The sequence below is a fragment of the Scyliorhinus torazame genome, chromosome 10 (genome assembly GCF_047496885.1).
Source record: "Scyliorhinus torazame isolate Kashiwa2021f chromosome 10, sScyTor2.1, whole genome shotgun sequence".
Taxonomy (NCBI): domain Eukaryota; kingdom Metazoa; phylum Chordata; class Chondrichthyes; order Carcharhiniformes; family Scyliorhinidae; genus Scyliorhinus; species Scyliorhinus torazame.
In genome coordinates, this window is record NC_092716.1 from 178,454,692 (window position 1) to 178,477,967 (window position 23,276).

Consider the following 23,276-nt stretch of genomic DNA (forward strand, 5'->3'; position numbering starts at 1 on the left):
GAAGGGAATCCGGAGATGAGACAGAGAGCACAGAGTTTCACTCTAGGCAGATGACCTGCTACTCTATGTCTCGAAGCCACAGGAGGGACTGAAGGCAATACTGCAAATACTGAAAGAGTTTGGAGCCTTCTCGGGCTACAAACTTAACCTGGACAGAAGTGAGGCATTCCCTATGAACCCAAAAGGGGGAGGGACAGAGCTGAAGGGGCTCCCGTTTAAAACGGCCCAGAACAGATTTTGCTACCTGGGGATCCAAATAGCCAGAGACTGGACACAGATCCACAAGTGGAACCTGATCAGCCTGGTGGAGGAAGACCTTCAACGGTGGGGCTCACTCCCAATCTCCCTGGCGGGGAGAGTGCCAACGATCGAGATGAACGTGCTGCCGAGGTTCCTCTTCCTTTTTCGATCCATCCCGATCTTCATCCCCAATGCCTTTTTCCAAAACGTAGACAGTCTAATCATGACGTTTGTGTGTGTGTGTGTGTGTGTGTTGGGGGGGGTGGGGGGGGGGGGGGGTGGGGGGGGGGGGGGGCCCGAGAATTCCCAAACCGACACTGCAAAAAGGAAAAGTGAAAGGGGGCCTGGCTTTGCTGAACCTATAATACTACCACTGGGCAATAACAGCAGAAAAAGTGAGGGGATGGGTACAAGAACCCAACACAGATGGGGTACAAATGGAGGAGGCATCTTGTAAAGGAATGACCCTCCAGGCCCTGGCTACAGCAGCACTCCCATCCTTCTCAGCAAGATACACAACGAGCCCAGTGGTGGCGGCCACACTGAGAACGTGGACCCAGTTGAGACAGCACTTCGGGATAACCAAAATGTCCCTTATGGCACCCATCTGCGGCAATCACAGATTACCCTCAGCCATGCTAGATACCACCTTCAAAAGATGGAAGCAGGACGGGGGCATACTAGGGCGCAGACTGGTGACACTGGACGAACTGACGAGGAAGTGGAAACTGGCAAAAGGACAGGAATTGAGACACCTCCAAATAAAACACTTCTTCCGCAAAGAGACAGTAGGGTACCCCGGGGCCCTAGAAAACACACTACTAGAGGACCTGATAGGCACAAGCAACGAGAAGGGGGGGGGGCTAAGTGGGAAAATATACAGACAGCTACTGGACAGAACTCGAACACCACTGGACGAGACCAGACAAAAATGGGAGGACGAACTGGGGAGGTAGGATGGGGACTCTGGAGCGAAGCACTGAGCAAGGCGAACTCCATCTCCTCTTGCGCAAGGCTAAGCCTAATGCAGCTCAAAGTGGTGCACAGAGCGCACCTGACCAGAACCCGAATGAGCAGGTTCTTCCCGGAGGTGGAGGACAAATGTGAGCGGTGCCAGAGGGGCCCGGCCAACCACACCCACATGTTTTGGACTTGCCCCAAGCTTGCTGGGTTATGGACAGCCTTCTCCGAGGCAATGTCCAAGGTTGTGGGGGTGAGGGTGAAACCATGCCCAATAGTGGCAATCTTCGGGATATTGGAGCAGCCAGAGTTACACATGGGGAAGGGGGCCAACGCCCTTGCTTTCGCTTCCCTAATCGCACGCCGGAAAATCCTACTTGGCTGTCGATCGGCAGCACCACCCAAAGCTGCAGACTGGCTCGCTGACCTCTCGGAGGTTCTCCACCTGGAGAAGATCAATTGCACCATCCGAGGGTCAGAGGAAGGCTTCCTGGATACTTAGGGGCAGTTCGTCGGCCTGTACCAAAACCGGTTTGAGGCCAGCAACGAGGAGTAAGCTAAGGGGAAAAAAAAGATGTGGACCAAAGGACTGCGCAACCTGGGGGGAGGGGGTGTTCTGGAAGGAAGGTGGGGAAACCACAAGAGAAGAGAAAGAGTGCTGAAGCCAATGGAGGGGGGAGGAAGAGGGGGAGAACCATAGACCGATCCAGAGAGCAACAAAATGTACATAGAGTTAGTTAAATGAAGGACTAAACAAACCTCTCTGTAAAATAAAATAAATTAGCGCGGGCAAGAAAAATGTAATGTATATACACAACTGTTTATAAATATGAGAAAAGTCAATAAAAAGTTTTTTTTTAAAGAAAGCAAGGATCCAGTTGCAGAATGAGGAGCCAAGTCCTAGGTTTTGGCGCTTTGATATAAGCTTGGCTGGGATTATGGTGTTGAAGGCGGAGCTGTAGTCAATAAATAGGAGTCTGATGTTGGAATCTTTGTTGTCCAGATGCTCTAGGGATGAGTGTAGGACCAAGGAGGTGGCGTCTGCTGTGGACCCGTTGCGGCAGTATGTGAATTGCAGTGGATTAAGGCGCTCTCGCTTCATGACCAACCTCTTGAAGCACTTCATTACGACTGAAGTCAGGTCCCATCGGACGGTAGTCATTGAGGCACATTGCCTGGTTCTTCTTTTGGTGGTGATCTTCTTGAAGCAGGTGGGGACCTCGGAGCGGAGTAGGGACAGGTTAAAGATATCCGCGAACACATCTGCCAGCTGGTCCGCGCAGGCTGTGTGCACGGCCAGGGATCCCGTCCGGACCCGTCACCTTCCGAGGGTTTATTTTCAGGAAGCTGTGATGGTGGATATGGGTGTGTTATCGGTTGCTGGGGCACTCAACAGTGGATTGTTGGTTTCCTGCTCGAACCGAGCATAGAATGCATTGAGTTCATCGGGGAAGGGTGCACTGCTGCTGGAGATACTACTCGGCTTCGCTTTGTAGCCCGTTATGTTGTTTAGGACTTACCACAACCGCCGAGAGTCTGTAACACTAGTCTGTGACTCTAGCTTGATCTGATATTCTTTCTTCGCATCTCGGATGGCTTTGCGGAGGTCGTACCTGGATTTCTTGTATACGTCAGGGTCGCCTGACTTGAACGCCTCAGACCTGTCCTTCAGTAGGGAGTCAATCTCGCGATTGAGCTATGGTCCCCGGTTGGGGAACGTACATACTGCTTTCTTTGGCATGCGGTCGTCCACACATTTGCTGATGAAGTCTGTGACAGTGGTGGCATACTCATTTAAGTTGGTCGCTGAGTTCTTAAATATGGACCAGTTCACTGTCTCTAAGTAGTCGCGGAGGAGCTCTTGTTTCCTCGGACCAGCACAGCGCACGACCTTCTTATCTGGATTCTTCTACTTGAGTTTCTGCTTTGCCGGGAGAAGGAGCACTGTCTTATGATTTGATTTTCCAAAGTGCGGTCAGGGGATGGAATGGTAGGCGCCCTTAATTTTTAAGTAGAAGTGGTCAAGAGTGTTGTTGCCCCTGGTGGGACAGGAGATGTGCTGGTGGAATTTTGACAGTACACCTTTGAGGTTGGCCTTGTTGAAGTCCCCGGTCACGATGAACAAGGCTTCCGGGTGTTTTGTTTCGTAGTTGTTTATAACTGTACAATTCGTCCAGCGCCTTCTTCACTTCTGCCTGGGGTGGGATGTAGACAAAACTGTGATAATGGCTGAAGTGAACTCATGTGGAAGATAGTATGGGTGGCACTTCACGGTCAGGTATTCCAGGTCCGTGGAGCAGTAGATCGCCACATCCAAGCACCAGGAAGAGTTGATGAGGAGGCAAACCCCTCCACCCTTCGCTTTGCCTGATGATGCGGTGCAGTCCGCCCGATGAATTGAGAAGCCTTCAGGTTGTATGGCACAGTCCGGTGAGGTGAGGGTGAGCCATGTCTCTGTGAAACAGAGCACCCAGCAGTCTCTTTCTTCCCACTGAGAGGGAAGTCTGGCGTTAAGTTCATCCAGCTTGTTTTTGATCGCTTGTACGTTTGCCAGGAGTATGCTGAGGCGAGGAGTATTGAAACCATGTTACTTCAGTCTCACCTGCAGACTGCCGCATTTCCCTCGCTTCCTCGGTCGGCGGCTGCGGCAGGATGGTCCCGGGATCCGATGGGAGAAGTCTGCCCTTGTGGAAAGTAGGTGATTGCGTCTGGCGGGGGCCGGGGCGCTGTCGGGGTCCAGGGCTCTGGTTACATTTCCAGGGTCGTGTCTGGCAGGGTCCCGGGCGCTGGTTGAGGAAGTGGGATTGCTGGGGAGGGCATGTTCAACTGCGATCCCTAATTCGAGATTCTCCCACATCCTTTCCACATCCACCCTGTCAAAACCCCTCAGGATTTTATATGGTTCAGTCAAGTCGTCTCTTACTCTTTTAAACTCAAGCATAGCCTGTTCAACCTTTTCTCATAAGACAACCAGCCCATTCTAGGTATGAGTCTAGTACCTTCTCTGAACTGCTTCCAACACTTTACATCCTTCCTCATACAAGGTGACCAATACTGTACACAGTACTCGAAATGTGATCTCACGCTCCTTAAATAAAGAGACCCATACTGGACATAGTAGTTCAGGTGTGATCTCACCAATGCCCTGTTTAAATGAAGCATAACCTCCCTACTTTTGTATTCATTTGCCCTCGCAATAAACGATAATATTCTATTTGCTTTCCTAATTACTTGCTGTACCTGCACACTAATCGTTTGCCTTTCATCCTTTAGCCACAAGACATGTTACTTCTTCAAAGAACCCCAGTAAATTGGTTAAATATGATTTCCCTTTCACAAAACCATGCTGACTCTGCCTGATTTTCTAAGTGCCATGTTATAATGTCTTTAATAACATTTTCTAATTGTTTTCATAATTTAAATTCTGAATGCTTTTAGCTGTATGGTTACTCTGTGCACATGGCCAATGTTTTACACGTATTCTCTTTGGCCTACACTGATGGTTTCTTTGTTTTTCAGGGCGTCTGTGGAAAATAATGAGTTTTGGCGTTGCTTTACCTTCAGTTGCTGTTTGCATGCTGAATGCTTTTCTGGGCAATGCACATGAACCGCCTGATTTTGTGCCATTTGACCATCTCCGCATCCGCAGTAAGGTATAAGACTAAGTAAATGATCTGTAAAAGATATTCCAATAAAACATTACAAGAATATTCTAATTGTAACAAAATCTGGCAGCACAAACATAAAAAGTACACCAGGGCTTTGCATGCTAGCAAAGGCGGCTGGCATTCATGGAATTATATTTCAGCAAGACTGAATGCCTTCAGAAAGAGAGAAAACTGAATTGTAAAACAAAAAATCATGCCAGGCGTAACAAGCCATAAGTGCTATACAGTATGCATTTTCCATGCCCACACCACACAGGTTGAAATATCATGCTGTGACCAATCTAAGCAACTGCAACCTTAAGTGCTGCCAGGTGCACCTAGCATTACAACAATTCACATTTGTCCTGCACCTTTAACATTGTTTATCTTAGGCGTGTTCACAGAAGCAATAGTAAACGAAATAGAAACTGAGACAAAAGTACAAAGAACAAAGAAATGTACAGCACAGGAACAGGCCCTTCGGCCCTCAAAGCCCGTGCCGACCATGCTGCCCGATATAACCATCCCAGACCAGATCCCAACAATGGCTAATATACTGGACCAAAACGCCAATATTTTAGTTTATTTTAAGACTGTGCAGAAAGAATGATTCGCTCCAGGAGTGATTGTGTGAAAAAATAGTGTTTGGTATTTTTAAGATAAGACTTTATTATGAATACAATATTAAACTTTTAACTTCACACCCCAAAAGGACAGCTTGCAATTACCCCTTAACACAACTATACAATTTTCCATTAACCAACAAGAAAAAAAACATACAGCTTTAATCCATCTTAAAATTAGCAGGGCATAGAATAATACTTGCTTTATAAAACAGATTTGGAGCCCTTCAGACTGTGGCTTAATGTCTTCAAATAGCTGCTTCAACTAAGTTGTTTCAGCCTTTTCCATGTCAAGACGAATGCCCTTTATGGAAATCTGCCAACCTTACCTGGCCTGGCCGACATGTGACTCCAGACCAACTGCAATGTGGTTGACTCTTAAATGCCCTCGGAAGTGGCCGAGCAAGCCACCAAGTTGTATTTAACAGCTACAAAATCACAAAAAAGGAATGAAACCAGACGGATCTTTTGACACTGAGCAATGCACTGAAAATGACAATGGCAAAACTAGCCCTGTTGACCCTGCAAAGTCTTCCTTACTAAGATCTGGGGGCTTGTCTCAAAGTTGGGAGAGCTGTCTCACAGATTAGTCAAGCAACAGCCTGACACAGTCATGCTCACTGAATCATACCTTACAGACAATGTCCAGTCACCACTATCACCATGACTGGGCATGTCCTGTCTCACCACCAAGATAGACCCAGCAGAGGTGGCGGCACAATGGTATATATACACTTGGGAGGGAGTTGTCCTGGGAGTCCTCAACATTGACTCTGACCCCCATGAAGTCTCATGGCTTCAGGATAAACATGGGCAAGGAAACCTCCTGCTGATTACCACATATGGTCCACCATCAATTGATCATAGAATTTACAGTGCAGAAGGAGGCCATTCGGCCCATCGAGTCTGCACCAGCTCTTGGAAAGAGCACCCTACCCAAAGTCCACACCTCCACCCTATCCCCATAACCCAGTAACCCCACCCAACACTAAGGGCAATTTTGGACACTAAGGGCAATTAACATGGCCAATCCACATAACCTGCACATCTTTGGACTGAATCATCCTACATGTTGAACTCACTTGGAGGAAGCACTGAGGATGGCACGGGCACAGAATATACTCTGGATGGGGGACTTCAATGTCCATCACCAAGAGTACTACCACAGACCAAGCTGGCCGGGTCCTGAAGGACATAGCTGTTAGACCAGAACTGCAGCAGGTGGTGAGGGAAAATTGATTGAGATTTATTGTCACATGTACCGAAGTACAGTGAAAAGTATTTTTCTGCGGCCAAGGGAACATACACAGTACGAACATAGGAGACAAAAGAATAATTGACAGAGTACATTGACAATGGTACATCAACAAATAGTGATTGGTTATAGTGTGGAACAAGGACAAAACAAGAGCTGCATAGAGCGTTATGAATAGCATTCCTACAGGGAACAGATCAGTCCAAAGGCGAGTCGTTGAGGAGTCTAGTAGCTGTGGGGAAGAAGCTGTTCCTATGTCTGGAGTGCGGGTCTTCAGACTTCTGTATCTTCTGCCTGATGGAAGGGGTTGGAAGAGGGCAAAGCCTGGGTGCGAGGGGTGACTGACAATGCTGTCTGCCTTTCTGAGGCAGCGGGAGGTCTATACAGAATCAATGGGAGGATGGCAAGCTTGTGTGATGCGTTGGGCTGAGTTCACCACACTCTGCAGTTTCTTGCGATCTTGGACCGAGCAGTGCCATACCAAGCTGTAATGCAGCCAGATAGGATGCTCTCTATGGCACATCTGTAGAGGTTTGTGAGAGTCGATGCAGATGTGCCAAATTTCTTTAGGTTCTGTAGGACGTAGAGACGTTGTTGGGCTTTCTTGACTGTTGCATCAACGTGAATGGACCAAGACAGACTGTTGGTGATGGTGACCCCCAGGAACTTAAATCTATTGACCATCTCTACTTCGGAGCCATTGATGTAGACATGCAACCAAGTAATCTATCTCCCTTCTGTAGTCTGATTCATCGTTGTTTGAGATACGACCCACCACAGTCATATCATCTGCAAACTTACAGATTGAATTGGAGTTGAATCTTGCCACACAGCCGTGTGTGTATAGAGAGTACAGTAGAGGACTGAGCACACTGATGTGTTAGGCAGGTAGGTTCGATGTGGACTGCACTCGATGCAGGGAAGCTAGAAACAGACGTCTAACACTGGATAAGATCCAACACTGTTTTATTCAACGATAGAACTGATATACATATTCAGCTGTTGGTCGACACTATACTGAACTGACTGGAGACCTTGTAGTAGCCTGACCAGACTTACTAGCTACCGCATGGTGTTTACACTTGCTACCTCGTGGACTCTGACTGTCTCAGTGGCTGGGTCCCGAGAGAGCGGGAAACCTAGTGTCCTCTGGCTTTATAGTGGTAGTGTCCTGTCTGGTGATTGGCTGCACTGTGTTGTGTGCTTACTGGTCATCCTGTGTGTCAATCACTGCCTGTCTGCATCTCATTATATACATGGGTGGATATTATGACATCGCCCTCCCTTTTTTTTTTGATAAATAAATACTATGGTGTGCATGCGTACATATATATATATATGCCTGACTATACAAAAGGTGTCCAAATGAACGTATATACATAGGAAGGTGTCGATGGTGCAGATACATGGCAAACAAAACAATATTTACAGAGGTTAAATCGATGAAGTCACAAAATGTACAAAAGTTTAGTCTACAGATTCAGTCTTTGTGGTGGGCGACAAATTCTTGTCAACCGCCGCAGAGGTGGATCAGGAGGCGCCTGCACGTTGATAGGCGGGATTGCTGCCATCGCGGTGGTCACATGGGCCGGCAGGATTGCTGGTAGATCGGTGGCCTCGTGGCAGGGTACGTCCGGAGGAAGCATCGTAGGCGGCGGGGCACTTTGGTCAGGTAGCAGGTGTGGAACTCTTCGCAGTGCCCGTCTGTTGCACCATAGCAGGGAGTCATCAGCCATGCGGACAAGGAATGATCTTGGGGCCACTTGTTTGATCACAACAGCTGTGTCTGACCAGCCGCCCTCAGGCAACTGGACACGAACATGATCAGTTGGGGCCAGCTCGGGTAGATCCGTGGCATGAGCATCGTATGTGGCCTTCTGTTGGGCCCGTGACTGCTGCATTTTCTATAAGACCATGAGGTGGTCAAGGTCTGGAACATGGATGGCTGGAACTGTGGTCCTCAGAGTGTGATTCATGAGCATCTGCGCTGGAGACAACCCAGTGGACAGTGAGGTTGCCCTGTATGCCAGCATCGCCAGGTTGAAGTCGGAGCCTGAGTCTGCAGCTTTGCACAGCAACCGCTTTACAATATGGACCCCTTTCTCGGCCTTCCCATTTGACTGCGGGTAATGGGGACTGGAGGTTACGTGACGGAAGTTGTAGGACTGTGCAAAATCAGACCATTCCTGGCTGTAAAAGCAAGGACCGTTGTCGCTCATTACCGTGAGCGGAATCCCATGCCTGGCGAAAGTTTCTTTGCAGGCTTTTGATTACCTCCTTCGACTTGAGGTCGGACAGTTTCACCACTTCTGGGTAACTGGAGAAGTAGTCGACCAGGGTACGGAGTCACACCCCTTGGCGTGGAAAAGGTCTTTGGACCACGGAGAGGTCACGATCTCGTGCTGTTGCAGCGTTTCCTTGGGTTGAGCTGGTTGAAACTTCTGACAGGTAGGGCAGTTGAGGACTGTGTCGGCAATGTCCTGGCTGATGCCCGGCCAATAGACTGCCTCCCCAGCTCTGCGTCGGCATTTCTCGACCCCAAGCTAACCCTCATGGAGTTGGCCGAGCACCATAGCCCGCATGCTCTGAGGAATTACGATCCTGCCGAGTTTCAGAAGGATTCCCTCCACCACCGTCAGGTCGTCTTTTACATTATAGAACTGGGGACATTGTCCCTTCTGCCAGCCATTGGTAAAGTGCTGCATCACACGCTGCAGCAAAAGATCCTTGGCCGTCTCCTCACGAATTTGGACCACCCGTTCGTCAGAGGCCGGAAGGTTGGTGGCACACAACTGCACTTGCGCTTCTATGTGGCAGATGAAGTCACTTTGTTCACACGGTGTGGTAATGGACCAGGATAGGGCATCTGCAACGATCAGCTCTGCCTGGCATGTAGACAAGTTCGAAGTCGTAGCGGCGTAGCTTAAGAAAAATTCGCTGTAACCGAGGTGTCATGTCATTTAAATCCTTCTGGATTATATGGACTAGAGGCCTGTGGTCCGTTTGTACCGTGAATTTTGGCAGGTCGTAAACGTAGTCGTGAAACTTGACTATCCCTGTCAGGAGGCCCAGACACTCCTTTTCAATCTGAGCGTACCGTTGCTCAGTGGGCGTCATGGCCCTGGAGGCATACGCCACTGGAGCCCAGGACGAGGAGTCATCTCGCTGAAGGAGCACTGCCCCCAATGCCGTCCTTGCTTGCATCAGTCGATATCTTGGTTTCCTTGGTTGGGTCGAAGAATGTTGTGGTGATCTTTGCTTTCAGCTCACGCCATTCCTCTTCATGCGTGGGCAGCCACTGGAATTCCGTCGACTTCTTGACGAGATGGCGGAGGGCCGTGGTGTGGGATGCCAAAGTGAGAATGAATTTCCCGAGGAAGTTGACCATCCCGAGGAAGCGGAGGATCGCCTTCTTGTCCTCCGGGGTCTTCGTGGCGTTGATCGTCGAGACCTTGTCGGCATCTGACCGCATGCCCTACTGCGAGATGTGGTCACCCAGGAACTTAATATCCGATTGACCAAATGAGCACTTGGCCCTGTTGAGCTGGCGACCATGTTCATGAATTCTCTGGAATATCTTCTTGAAGCGAGCGATGAGTTCCTGGGGCGTTGTGGACCAGATAATTACGTCATCAACGTATACTCGTACCCCCCAGATGCCCTCCATCATCTGCTCCATGATGCGGTGAAATACTTTGGAGGCAGGTATGATCCCAAAAGGCATCCGGTTGTAGCAGTAGCGACCGAACGGGGTGTTGAACGTGCACAGCTTGCGACTGGACGCGTCCAGCTGTATTTACCAAAAACCCTTGGAGGCATCCAGCTTAGTAAAGAATCTGGCATGAGCCATCTCACTGGTCAACTCTTCACGTTTTGGTATCGGGTAATGCTCCTGCATGATGTTGCGGTTTAGATCCTTCGGGTCAATGCAAATGCGAAGCTCCCCTGATGGCTTCTTAACGCAGACGGCGTGGTGCATGAATTACAGGAGTGTCGTTCGGCTTGAGCAGGATTTTATATCGGTATGGGAGCGTGCCCATTCCATCGAATACGCTGTGGTACTGCGTGATAATCTCATCTATGTTGGCTTGCAAGTTTACATCACCGGTGATGATGACATGGTGTGGACTCGTTGAACCAGGTTCAGGAGCTTGCAGGCCCGAGAACCGTGCAGGGATGCTCTGTCAGGCCCGACGATTTCAAACCGCAGTGTTGCCTTGATCGCCTTGTGGGATACCCTTAGTTGACAGGAGCCACTGGCAGCTATGGCATTGCCATTGTAGTCAAGGAGCTGGCAGGCCGGTGGAAGAATGCTTGGTCTGGCGCGGATGGTGTCGAGGTCAGATTTTGAGATGAGGTTCGCTGATGCGCCTATGTCCAGTTTAAACCAGATGCAAGCCTTGTTAACTGTGAGGACAGCACACCACTCGTCGTCGGGATCCACACTGAGGATCGAGAGGCATTTCGCCGTTGTGGTGGAAGGCAGCGCATGTGTAGTTATGATGCCCACCCGGTATGGGGACTTGAGGCACTCAGCATCAGGGTCTGTTGGGCTGTCGGGATCGGAATCTGGCATGCCTTGTTGTATTGAGCGGACACTTCTGTGCCGCAGCTGGGATCGCTGGCTGCTGAGCGGTGGAGCAGATCTGCAAAGGGCTGCGTAGTGGCCAAGCTTGCCACACAGTAGACACCGGCGTCCTTTTGCCGGACATTGCCGCTTTAAATGGGCGGAGCCGCCATTTGGACATGCCATGACGCCGACGTCAGCGCGTTCCGTGCTCCAGTGCACAGTCGGGCTCGTCATCCAGTCGGTCGTGGCGCGCATGCGCAGGGACCTGGGAAAAGCACGCGAAACGGCCACTCTTCTCGATGCGCAGGCCCTGCATTTGTGCAATGGCCTGCACCCGTTCCGCCTCGTGGGAGGCCAGCTTTGCAATTTCTGCCACCCTGATGTGAGAGTAACGATTCTTAGCATGCTCATGGACAACACACGTCTCGATAGCGACAGAGAGGGTCAACTGTTTGACTTTCAGGAGCTGCTGCCGAAGGGATTCAGAGTGGACCCCGCAAACGATCTGATCCCGGATCATGGAATCAGCCGTCAAGTCATAGTTACATGACTGCGCTAGAATGCGGAGATGGATCAAGAAGGACTGAAAAGGTTCATCCTTACCCTGAAGCCTCTGCTGGAAAACGTACCGTTCAAAGCTCTCATTCACCTCAATGTCACAGTGGCTGTCAAACTTCAGCAGGACTGTTTTGAATTTTGTTTTGTCTTCGCTGTCAGCGAACGTAAGGGAGCTGTAGATGTGGTCCTCTGCGGTAGAGAGAAATAGCATGATCTTCCTGGCATCCGTTGCTGCTTCGAGGTCGGAGGCCTCGATGTACAAGAGGAACTTTTGCTTGAAGATTTTCCAATTGGCGCCGAGGTTGCCGGAGATGCGTAGCTGCGGAGGAGGCTGGATGTTTTCCATTTCACTGGATGGCTGCTTGCTGGTCAATGCTGATTCACTCGAGGTAGGTCCGTCAAGATCAGTATCACTCTGGTAATCACTGCCTGTCTGCATCTCATTATATACATGAGTGGATATTATGACACACACGTCCTTGTGGGGCCCCGGTGCTGAGGCTGTTGTGGAGGAGATGTTGTTACCCATCCTGACAGGTTGTGGTCTGTTGGTGAGGAAGTCAAGGATCCAGCTGCACAGGGAGGAGTCAAGTCCAAGGTTGCAGAGTTTGGTTATTAGTCTTGTTGGGATAATGGTGTTGAAGGTGAAGCTGTAGTCTATGAACAGCAGTCTGACGTAGGTGTTCTTTTGTTGAGATGTTCCAGAGTTGATTGTAGGGCCAGAGAGATAGCATCTGCTGTGGATCTGTTGCTGCGGTAGACGAACTGCAATGGATCGTGACCATCTGGGAGGCTGGCATTGTTCCTTCTCATGACTAGTCGCTCAAAGCATTTCATGATAACAGACGTCAGGGCTACCGGTCGGTAGTCATTGAGGTACGCTACCTTGTTCTTCTTTGGTGCTGGTCTTATGGTGGTCTTCTTGAAGAAGGTAGGGACCTTCGAGCGGAGAAGTGAGGTATTGAAGATATCTGCGACTACACTCGCCAGCTGGTTAGCGCAGGCTGAGTTCTCGCCCAGAGACTCGGTCGGGGCCCGTCGCTTTCTGCGGGTTTATTTTCCAGAAGGCAACTCTTACCTCCAAGGCTTGTTGTTGAGATGTGGGTATGGGCGTGTCCAAGAGGTAAAAACATACTTGACTTCAACGTCACTGAGCTGCCTCTTGTAATTGCTTTTTTTGATGACAGTATCGGTAGAAGTAACCGCCGCACAGTCTTTGTGGAGATGCAGTCCCGTGTTCAAATTGAGGATACCCTCAGCGTCGTGTTGTGTGGCAATACCACCATGCTAAATGGGATAGACTTCGATCAGCAACTCAGGACGGCATCCATCTTGCGCTGTGGACATCAGCAGCAGCAGAATTGTTTTTTTTAAAAATATTTTTATTAAGGCATTTGTATATAAATTAAACACAACCAAAACCAAAATAGGAACAAACAGGAAGTCTCATAACAAATAAATAACACCCCACCCTCCCTGTTGTTCCCCTTCACACACCCTGCCTTCCCCATTTTTAACCCCTTTATCCCTCCCTCCCTACCTCCTTCTGTTGACATCTTAACTGTCCTTGAAGAAGGCAATAAACAGCTTGCATCTCCAGGGCAAACCCATCCACTGACCCTCTCAAGGCAAACTTAACTTTTTCCAGCCGAAGGAACTCCGCCAGGTTGCTCACCCACACTGCCAGCTTCAGCGGCCCCAAATCCCTCCACTCTAATAAAATTCATCTCTGGGCTACCAGGGAGCTAAGGCCAAGACATTGGCCTCTCTCGCCCCCTGGACTCCCAGGTCTTCCGACACTCCGAATATCTGGACTTGGGGCCACCTTCACCTTCAGCACCTCCGACATAACATCCGCGAACCCCTGCCAGAACCCCTTCAGCTCCGAGCATGCCCAAAACACACGGGCCTCCCCATGCACCGTCCACACCTGCCCTCCACCCCCTCAAAGAACCTGCTCATCCTGGCTCCTGTCAAATGCGCCCTATGGACTACTTTGAATTGAATAAGGCTAAGCCTAGTACACAAGGGAGATGCATTCACCCTCCTCAAAGCCTCCTCCCACAACCCCCCCCCCCAAAAAAATCCTCCTCCTACCTTCTGTTTAACTTCAAAAAAGAAAATGCTTGAAAATCTCAGAAGGTCTGGCACCATCTGTCAGGAGAGAAAAGAGCTAACGAGTCCAGATGACCCTTTGTCAAAGCTAAAGATAAAGTGGGAAATATTTATACTGTGGAGTGAGAATGAAAGATGAGACATAGCTTCAGAAACCCAGGGAAATGGGATGCTAATAGCCACAGAAAGCAAGGGGAAAGAGTGCTAATTGCAGTCCCGGAGAGAACAAAAGGTGTGAAAGGTCCAACTGCAGAGAAACTAACATCAGAGGATAAACTGTGACAGATGTAGATGTGCGTGGCCTGGATAGAGTGGATGTGGAGAGAATGTTTCCACTTGTAGGAAAAACTAGAAGCAGAGGACTTGAAGCAAACAATCTCAGACTAAAGGGACAATCCTTTAAAACAGATGAGGAATTTCTTCAGCCAGAGGGTGGTGAATCTGTGGAACTCTTTGCCGCAGAAGGCTATGGAGGCCAAATCACTGAGTGTCTATAAAACAGAGATAGATAGCTTTTTGATCAATAAGGGGATCGGGGGTTATGGGGAGAAGGCAGGAGAATGGGGATGAGAAAAATATCAGCCATGATTGAATGGCGGAGCAGACCCGATGGGCCAAGTGGCCTAATTTTGCACCTATGTCTTATGGTCTTAGGGAAGGGGAAAGCAAAGGGGAGAAAGGGGAACATAAAGTGGATAAGGTGTGTGTGTGGGGGGGGTGAATATATATAAAGAAAGACAAGAGAGAAAGAAATGGTAACTAACAGTTAAAGTAAAATGGGATGAAGCCAAATGGGTTGAGGTGGGGTAGAGCTAATCATCTGAAGTTGTTGAATTCGATGTTGAGACCAGAAGATGAGACGTTGTTCCTCCAGGTCGCATTGAGCTTCACTGGAACATTGTAGCAGGCCAAGGACAGACATGGGAGCAGGGTCTTATGTTAAAATGGCAAGCAATGGGAAGGTCAGGGTCCTGTTTGCGCAAAGACCGAAGGTGCTCAGCAAAGCGTTCACCCAGTCTGTGTTTGGTCTCTCTGATATAGAGGAGCTGAAGGTGAAGGTGGCCCCGAGGCTGGAAGTGGTGATACTCGGAGTGTCGGAAGACCTGGGAGTCCAGGGGGTGAGAGGGGCCAATTAGCTCCCTAGTAGCCCAGAGATGAATTTTATTAGAGTGGAGGGACTTGGGGCCGCTGAAGCCGGCGGTGTGTCCCCTTGTCTGTCCCATGGTATAGTCCGAAATAACCTGCACTCACCCTATTCAAAGAACAAAGAAAAGTACAGCACAGGAACAGGCCCTTCGGCCCTCTAAGCCTGCGCTGACCATGCTGCCCGTCTAAACTAAAATCTTCTACACTTCCGGGGTCCATATCCCTTTATTCCCATCCTATTCATGTATTTGTCAAGATGACCATTAAACATCACTATCGTCGCTTAGAACGGAGCGGGGAGGGGGAGAACCTGTCGATGGGGAGCGGGAGAGGAGGGTGTGCCACACAATGGGAGGAGTCGAAGGGGAGGCGGGAGTGGCCGGGGTCAGCAGGAGTCAGCTGACTTGCGGAGGTGCAATGGGGGGAGTAAACCAGCTAGGATGGGTCCTAGCCCGGGAAGGGGGGGGGGAATCGAGTTGTTGCTGCTAAGGTCAAGGAGGAGCTGGAGCGAGTGGGGGGGGGGGGGGGGGTATGCCACTGTGGGGAACGGGCCGGGTGTGGGGTGCGGGCGCGTGGCTGGCCGAGGAGGGGTCATGGCTAGTCGGCGGGGGAGGGGGGCGGGTAGCCCCCTGATCCGGAATGTAAGGGGACTGAATGGGCCGGTTAAGCGGGCCCGCGTGTTCGCGCACCTGAAGGGGCTTAAGGCGGATGCGGTTATGCTCCAGGAGACACACCTGAAGGTGGCAGACCAGGTAAGACTGAGGAAAGGGTGGGTAGGTCAGGTGTTTCACTCGGGGCTAGATGCCAAAAATCGAGGGGTGGCGATCTTGGTGGGAAAGAAGGTGTCATTCGAGGCGTCGAGCATTGTGGCAGATAATGGCGGTAGGTACATAATGGTAAGTGGTAAGTTGCAGGGAGAGAGGGTGGTACTGGTCAATGTGTATGCTCCGAACTGGGATGATGCGGGTTTTATGCGGCGTATGTTGGGTCGGATCCCAGACTTGGAAGTGGGGGGCCTGATAATGGGGGGAGACTTTAACACTGTGTTGGATCCGGCACTGGATCGTCCAGGTCTAGGACGGGTAGGAAGCCGGCGGCGGCTAGAGTGTTGAGGGGATTTATGGACCAAATGGGAGGGGTGGACCCTTGGAGATTTGCAAGACCGCGGGCTAGGGAATTTTCATTCTTCTCACATGTCCATAAGGCTTATTCTCGAATCGACTTTTTCATTTTGAGTAGGGCGCTGATAGCGAGAGTAGAGGATACCGAGTATTCGGCAATAGCCATTTCGGACCACGCCCCGCATTGGGTGGACTGAGAGATGGAGGAGGAGAGGGACCAGCGCCCGCTGTGGCGCTTGGAGGTGGGGCTGTTGGCGGACGAGGAGGTGAGCGAGCGGGTCAGAGGAAGTATAGAGAGGTACTTGGTGACCAACGACAACGGGGAGGTCCGAGTGGGGATGGTATGGGAGGCACTGAAGGCGGTGGTGAGGGGAGAGCTGATCTCCATTAGGGCCCACAAGGAGCGGGGGGAGAAGGAGAGGCTGGTGGGGGAGATGGTTAGGGTAGACAGGAGGTATGCGGAAGAGCCTGAGGAAGGATTGTTGAGGAAGAGGCGCAGCCTCCAGGCCGAATTCGACCTGGTGACCACCAGGAAGGCGGAGGTGCAGTGGCGGAAGGTCCAGGGGGCAGTCTACGAGTATGGGGAAAAGGCAAGCCGGATGCTGGCACATCAGCTTCGGAAGCGGGACGCAGCTAGGGAGATCGGGGGAGTTAAGGACAGGGGAGGGAGCATGGTGCGGAGTGGGGTTGGCATCAATGGGGTCTTCAGGGACTTCTACGAGGAATTGTACAGATCCGAGCCCCCACGGGAGGAGGGAGGGATGGGCCGTTTCCTGGACCAATTGAGGCTTCCAAAGGTGGAAGAGGGACTGGTGGTGGGACTGGGGGCCCCGATTGGGCTGGAGGAGCTGATCAAAGGGATAGGAAGCATGTAGGCGGGGAAGGCACCGGGGCCGGACGGTTACCCGGTCGAATTCTATTAAAAATATATGGACCTATTGGGCCCGCTGTTAGGACCTTTAATGAGGCAAGGGAGCTGGGGGCTTTACCCCTGACGATGTCCCGGGCACTGATCTCCTTGATCTGAAGCGGGACAAGGATCCCCTGCAATGTGGGTCTTACAGACCGATTTCCTTGCTAAATGTAGATGCCAAGGTGCTGGCGAAGGTCTTAGCCATGAGGATTGAGGATTGTGTGCCGCAGATCATCCATGAAGACGAGACGGGGTTTGTGAAGGGGAGACAGTTGAACGCGAATGTGCGGAGGCTTGTGAACGTTATCATGATGCCGGCGAGGGAGGGGGAGGCGGAGATAGTGGTGGCGATGGACGCTGAGAAAGCCTTCGATAGAGTAGAGTGGGGGTACCTGTGGGAGGTGCTGAAGAGGTTCGGGTTTGGGGAGGGGTTTGTCAGGTGGGTTAGGCTGTTGTATGAGGTCCCGATGGCGAGTGTGGCCACAAATAGGAGGAGGCCCGAGTACTTTCGGTTGCACCGAGGGACGAGACAGGGATCCCCCCTGTCCCCCCTGCTCTTCGTACTGGCGATTGAACCCCTGGCTATGGCACTGAGAGAGTCGAGGAACTGGAGGGGGTTGGTGCGGGGTGGGGAGGAGCATAGGGTGCCGCTTTATGCGGACGACCTGTTGTATGTGGCGGACCTGGTGGGAGGGATGCCAGAGGTAATGAGGATCCTTAGGGAATTCGGGGACTTTTCGGGTACAAGCTCAATATGGGGAAGAGCGAGCTGTTCGTAGTTCAGCTAGAGGACCAGGAGAGGGGGATTGGCGAGCTCCCACTAAAAAGGGCGGAGAGGAGCTTCAGATATTTGGGGGTCCAGGTGGCCAGGAGCTGGGGGGCCCTGCATAGGCTTAACTTTACAAGGCTGGTGGAGCAAATGGAGGAGGAGTTCAAGAGGTTGCCGCTGTCCTTGGCGGGTAGGGTGCAGTCAATCAAAATGACGGTGCTCCCAAGGTTTTTGTTCCTGTTCCAGTGCCTCCCCGTGTTTATCCCGAAGGCTTTTTTCAGACGGGTTAACAGGAGTATAATGGGGTTTGTGTGGGCGCGAGGGACTCCGAGGGTGAGAAGGGTGTTCCTGGAGCGGAGTAGAGATAGGGGGGGCTGGCGCTGCCAACCTCTGTGGGTACTACTGTGCCGCCAATGCGACGATGGTGCGCAAGTGGGTGATGGAGGGGGAGGGGGCTGCATGGAAGAGGCTGGAGACGGCGTCCTGTGTGGGTACGAGTCTGGGGGCGCTGGCAACGGCGCCGCTGCCGCACCCTCCAAGGAGGTATACCACGAGCCCGGTGGTGGTGGCGGTCCTCAAAATTTGGGGGCAGTGGAGGCGGCATAGGGGGGAAGTTGGGGTCTCGGCGTGGACCCCATTACGGGGGAACCACCGGTTCACCCCAGGAAGAACAGGTGGAGGGTTTTCGGGGTGGCACAGGGCAGGGATACAAAAGTTGGGGGACCTGTTTGTGGACGGGAAGTTTGCGAGCTTGGGTGAGCTGGAGGAGAAGTACGGGCTCCCTCCGGGGAACACCTTCAGGTACTTACAGGTAAGGGCGTTTGCCAGACGGCAGGTGGTGGAATTCCCGCGGCTACTGCAACGCACAGTACAGGACAGGGTGCTCTCGGGGGGGGGTGGGTGGGAGTGGGGAAGATCTCGGAAACTTACCAGGTGATGCAGGAGGAGGAGGAGGCCTCGGTGGTGGAGTTGAAAGGTAAGTGGAGGAGGAGTTGGGAGAGGAGATAGAAGAGGGGGAGTGGGAAGTTTGGGAGATAGATGAGGGGACGTGGGCAGATGCCCTAGGGAGTGTGAATTCTTCCTCTTCGTGCGCGAGGCTCAGCCTCATACAGTTTAAGGTGCTGCACAGGGCACACATGACCAGGACAAGGATGAGCCGGTTCTTTGGGGGTGAGGACAGGTGTGTTAGGTGCTCAGGGAGCCCAGCAAATCACACCCATATGTTCTGGGCATGCCCAGCGCTGGAGGAATTTTGGAAAGGCGTAGTGAGGACGGTGTCGAGGGTGGTAGGATCCAGGGTCAGACCGGGCTGGGGGCTCGCAATATTTGGGGTGGCAGAGGAGCCGGGAGTGCAGGAGGCGAAAGAGGCCGGAATTCTGGCCTTTGCGTCCCTGGCAGCCCGGCGAAGGATTCTCCTTCAGTGGAAAGATGCGAGGCCCCCAAGCGTAGAATCCTGGATCAGCGATATGGCAGGGTTCATTAAATTGGAGAGGGTGAAATTCGCCTTGAGAGGGTCGGTACAAGGGTTCTTAAGGCAGTGGCAACCATTCTTAGACTTTCTGGCAGAACGATAGACATTGGTCAATGGCAGCAGCAGCTCTGGGGGGGGGGTTACTTTATTTTTGTTTATGTTATTTACATTGGAGGGTCTGAGGGGGTGTGTACACCTGTTGTGCTAAGTCGGGGTGTTAATGTTAATTTATTATTTATGTCCGGGGGGGAGGGGTTTGGGAGGTTGCTTTTTTAGGTTGTGTTTTGTACTTAACCCTGTTGGGTTCTTTTTTCTTTCTCATTTTGTTATTGATATTTTATGAAAACCTTTAATAAAAATTATTTAAAAGAATAAAAAAAAACATCACTATTGTCCCTGCTTCCACCAGCTCCTCCGGTAGCGAGTTCCAGGCACCCACTACCCTCTGTGTAAAAAAATTTGCCTCGTTCATCTCCTCTAAACCTTGCCCCTCGCATCTTAAACCTATGCCCCCTAGTAATTGACGTCTCCACCCTGGGAAAAAGTCTCTGACCATCCACTCTGTCTATGCCCCTCATAATTTTGTAGCCCTCTATCAGGTCGCCCCTCAACCTCAGTCGTGAGAACAAACCGAGTTTATTCAACCTCTCCTCATAGCTTATGTTCTCCATACCAGGCAACATCCTGGTAAATCTCTTCTGCACCCTCTCTAAAGCCTCCACATCCTTCTGGTACTGTGGCGACCAGAAATGAACACTATACTCCAAGTGTGGCTTAACTAAGGTTCTATACAGCTGCAACATGACTTGCTAATTTTTATACTCAATGCCTCGGCCAATGAAGGCAAGCATACCATATGCCTTCTTGACTACCTTCTCCACCTGTGTTGCCCCTTTCACTGACCTGTGGACCTGTACACCTAGATCTCTAACTGTCAATACTCTTGAGGGTTCTACCATTCACTGTCTATTCCCTACCTGTATTAGACCTTCCAAAATGTATTACCTCACATTTGTCCGGATTAAACTCCATCTGCCATCTCTCCGCCCAAGTCTCCAAACGATCTAAATCCTGCTGTATCCTCTGACAGTCCTCATCGCTATCCGCAATTCCAACCATTGTGTCGTCCGCAAACTTACTCATCAGACCAGTTACATTTTCCTCCAAATCATTCATATATACTACGACCAGCAAATGTCCCAGCACTGATCCCTGCGGAAAGCACCCTTCCATTGCTACTCTCTGCTTTCTATAACCTAGCCAGTTCTATATCCATCTTGCCAGCTCACCTCTCACCTCTGATCCTGTGTAACTTCATCTTTTGTACCAGACAGGGTTTGTAAAGGGGAGGCATTCATCCTTGCACTCGCTACCAGCGCCCAATTAGCAGCCAGATCCAGTGCACAAACCCCTGCCTGTACCCGAACCGTCCCAGCACTTCCCACATTCCACCCAATCAAACTCCTTCTCTGGGTCCATAGCGAGCTCCACCTCCTGTTCCTCCAGGGGCATCGTTATCCTGTTTTATAATCGCCTAACATTCGCCGACAGATGCCTCCCCTTTACAAACCCTGGGCGTCATTCTCCGCCGGCGGGAGTCTCCGTTTTGCCGGTGCCCGGGGGTTTCCCGACGGCGTGGGGCTGCCCCACAATGGGAAACCCCATTGACCGGCCGATGTAACGGAGCATCCCGCCGACGGGTCGGGGCAGAAATGTGGCGCGGCGGGATGGAGAATTTCGCTTCCTGTCTTGATCCTTCCCTATCACTCCCGGCACACAGTCCTCAATCCGCGAGGCCAAGATCTTTGCCAGCAGTTTGACATCCACATTTAGCAGCGATATCGGGTGATAGGACTTGCACTGCTCTGGGTCCTTATCCTTATACAAAATTAAGGATATCGAAGCCTGTGATAATGTAAGGGAAAGTTCATTATATGCCCTTACTGGCAGGGGCCCCAGATTCCCCGAAAACGTCTTATAAAATTCCACCGGAATCCATCCGGGCCCCAGGGCCTTCCCTTCCTGCATCGCCCCCATTTACCCTCCATTACCTCCACTAATCCAATGAGGGCCCTCAACCCCTCTACCAGGTTCTCCTCCACCTTGGAGAATTCCAACCCGTATAGGAATCGCCGTATTCCCTCTCCCCCGCTGGCCAGGGGCTCCAATTCATAGAGCCTGTTATAGAATTTTTCGAAAACCCCATTCACCTCCACCGAGTCCAGAACCGCTCTTCCCCTCCCATCTCCCATCTTTCACCTTTCCGATCTCCCTCGTCGCCTCCGACTTCCTAAGTTGGTGAGCCAGCACCCTACTCGCCTTCTCCCCATACTCATACACTGTCCCACTGGCCCTCCGCAATTGCTCCAGCGCAGAATTGTACTCAACCACAACCTGCAGTCACATGGCCAGCATATCCCCCACTGTACCTTTACCACCAAGCCAGGGGATCAACCCTGGTTCAAAGTAGAGTGCAGAACATCATGCAAGGAACAATACCAAGCATACCTAAAAATGAGGTGTCAACCTGGTGAAGCTGCAACACAGGACTACTTGTGTGCCAAACAGCATAAGCATCAACTAATAGACAGCTAAGTGATTCCTCAACCAATGCATCAAATCTAAGCTCTGCAGTCATGCCACATCCAGCCGTGAATGGTGGTGAACAATTAAACAACTCACTGGAGGTGGGGGCTCCACAAATATCCCCATCCTCAATCATTGAGGAGCTCAACACATCTGCGCAAAAGACAAGGCTGAAGCGTTCGCAATGATCTACAGCCAAAAGTGTTGAGTCGATGATCCATATCGGTCTCCTCCGGAGGTCTCCAGCATCACAGATGTCAGCTTTCAGCCAATACAATTCAGTTCACTTGATATCAAGAAACAGCTGAAGGCACTGAATACTGCAAAGGCTATGGGCCCTGAAAATATTCTGGCAATAGTACTGAATATTTGTGTTCCAGAACTTGCCGCACCCCTAGCCAAGCTGTCCCAGTACAGCTGCATCACTGGCATCTACCCAGAAATGTGGTAAGTTGCCCAGGTGTGTTCTGTACACAAGAAACAAGACAAATCCAACCCAGCCAATTACCGCGCAATCAGTCTACTCTCCACCATCAGCAAAGTGATGGAAGGAGTCATCAACTGCTATCAAGTGACACTTACTCACCAATAACCTGCTCACGGATGCTCAGTTTGGGTTCCGCCAGGATCACTTAGCACCTGACCTCATTACAACCTTGGTTCAAATATGGACAAAAGAGTTGACTGGCGGAGGTGAGGTTAGTATGACTGCCCTTGACATCAAAGCAACATTTTACCACGTATGACATCAAGGAGCCCCAGCAAAATTGGAATCCATGGGCATCTCTCCCGGTTGGAGTCATACCTGGCACAAAGGAAGATGGTCATGGCGATTGGGGATGAATCATCTCAGCTCCAGGACATCACTATACGGGTTCCTCAGGGAGTGTCTTAGGCCCAACCACCTTCAGCTGCTTCATCAATGGTCTCCCTTCCATTGTAAGGTCAGAAGTGGGGATGTTCACAGGTGACTGCACAAAGTTCAGCACCATTCACGATTCCTCAGATATTGAAGCAGTCCATGTCCAAATGCAGCAAGACCTGGACAATATTGAGGCTTGGACTGACAAGTGGCAAGTTACATTCTTGCCACATAAGTGCCAGGCAATAACCATCTCCAACAAGAGAATATCGAACCTTCACCCCTTGACATTCAATGGCACTACCATCGCTGAATCCCCGACAGTCAATATCCTGGGGGTTACCATTGATCAGAAACAGAACTGGACTAGCCATATAAACACAAGAGCAGGTCAAAGTCTAGGAATCCTATGGCGAGTAACTCAACTCCTGATCCCCCCC

At 51.0% G+C, this 23,276-nt stretch overlaps 1 protein-coding gene across 1 annotated transcript in view; it reads left to right on the forward strand.

The window, feature by feature from the left end:
* Nucleotides 1–23,276, forward strand: part of LOC140384899 (cytochrome c oxidase subunit 6A, mitochondrial-like) — a 112,351-nt gene that overhangs the window by 57,287 nt on the left and 31,788 nt on the right. The window contains exon 2 of the mRNA XM_072466819.1: nucleotides 4,720–4,853. Within this exon, the coding sequence (XP_072322920.1) occupies nucleotides 4,720–4,853 (134 nt within the window). The remainder of the gene's footprint in view (nucleotides 1–4,719; nucleotides 4,854–23,276) is intronic.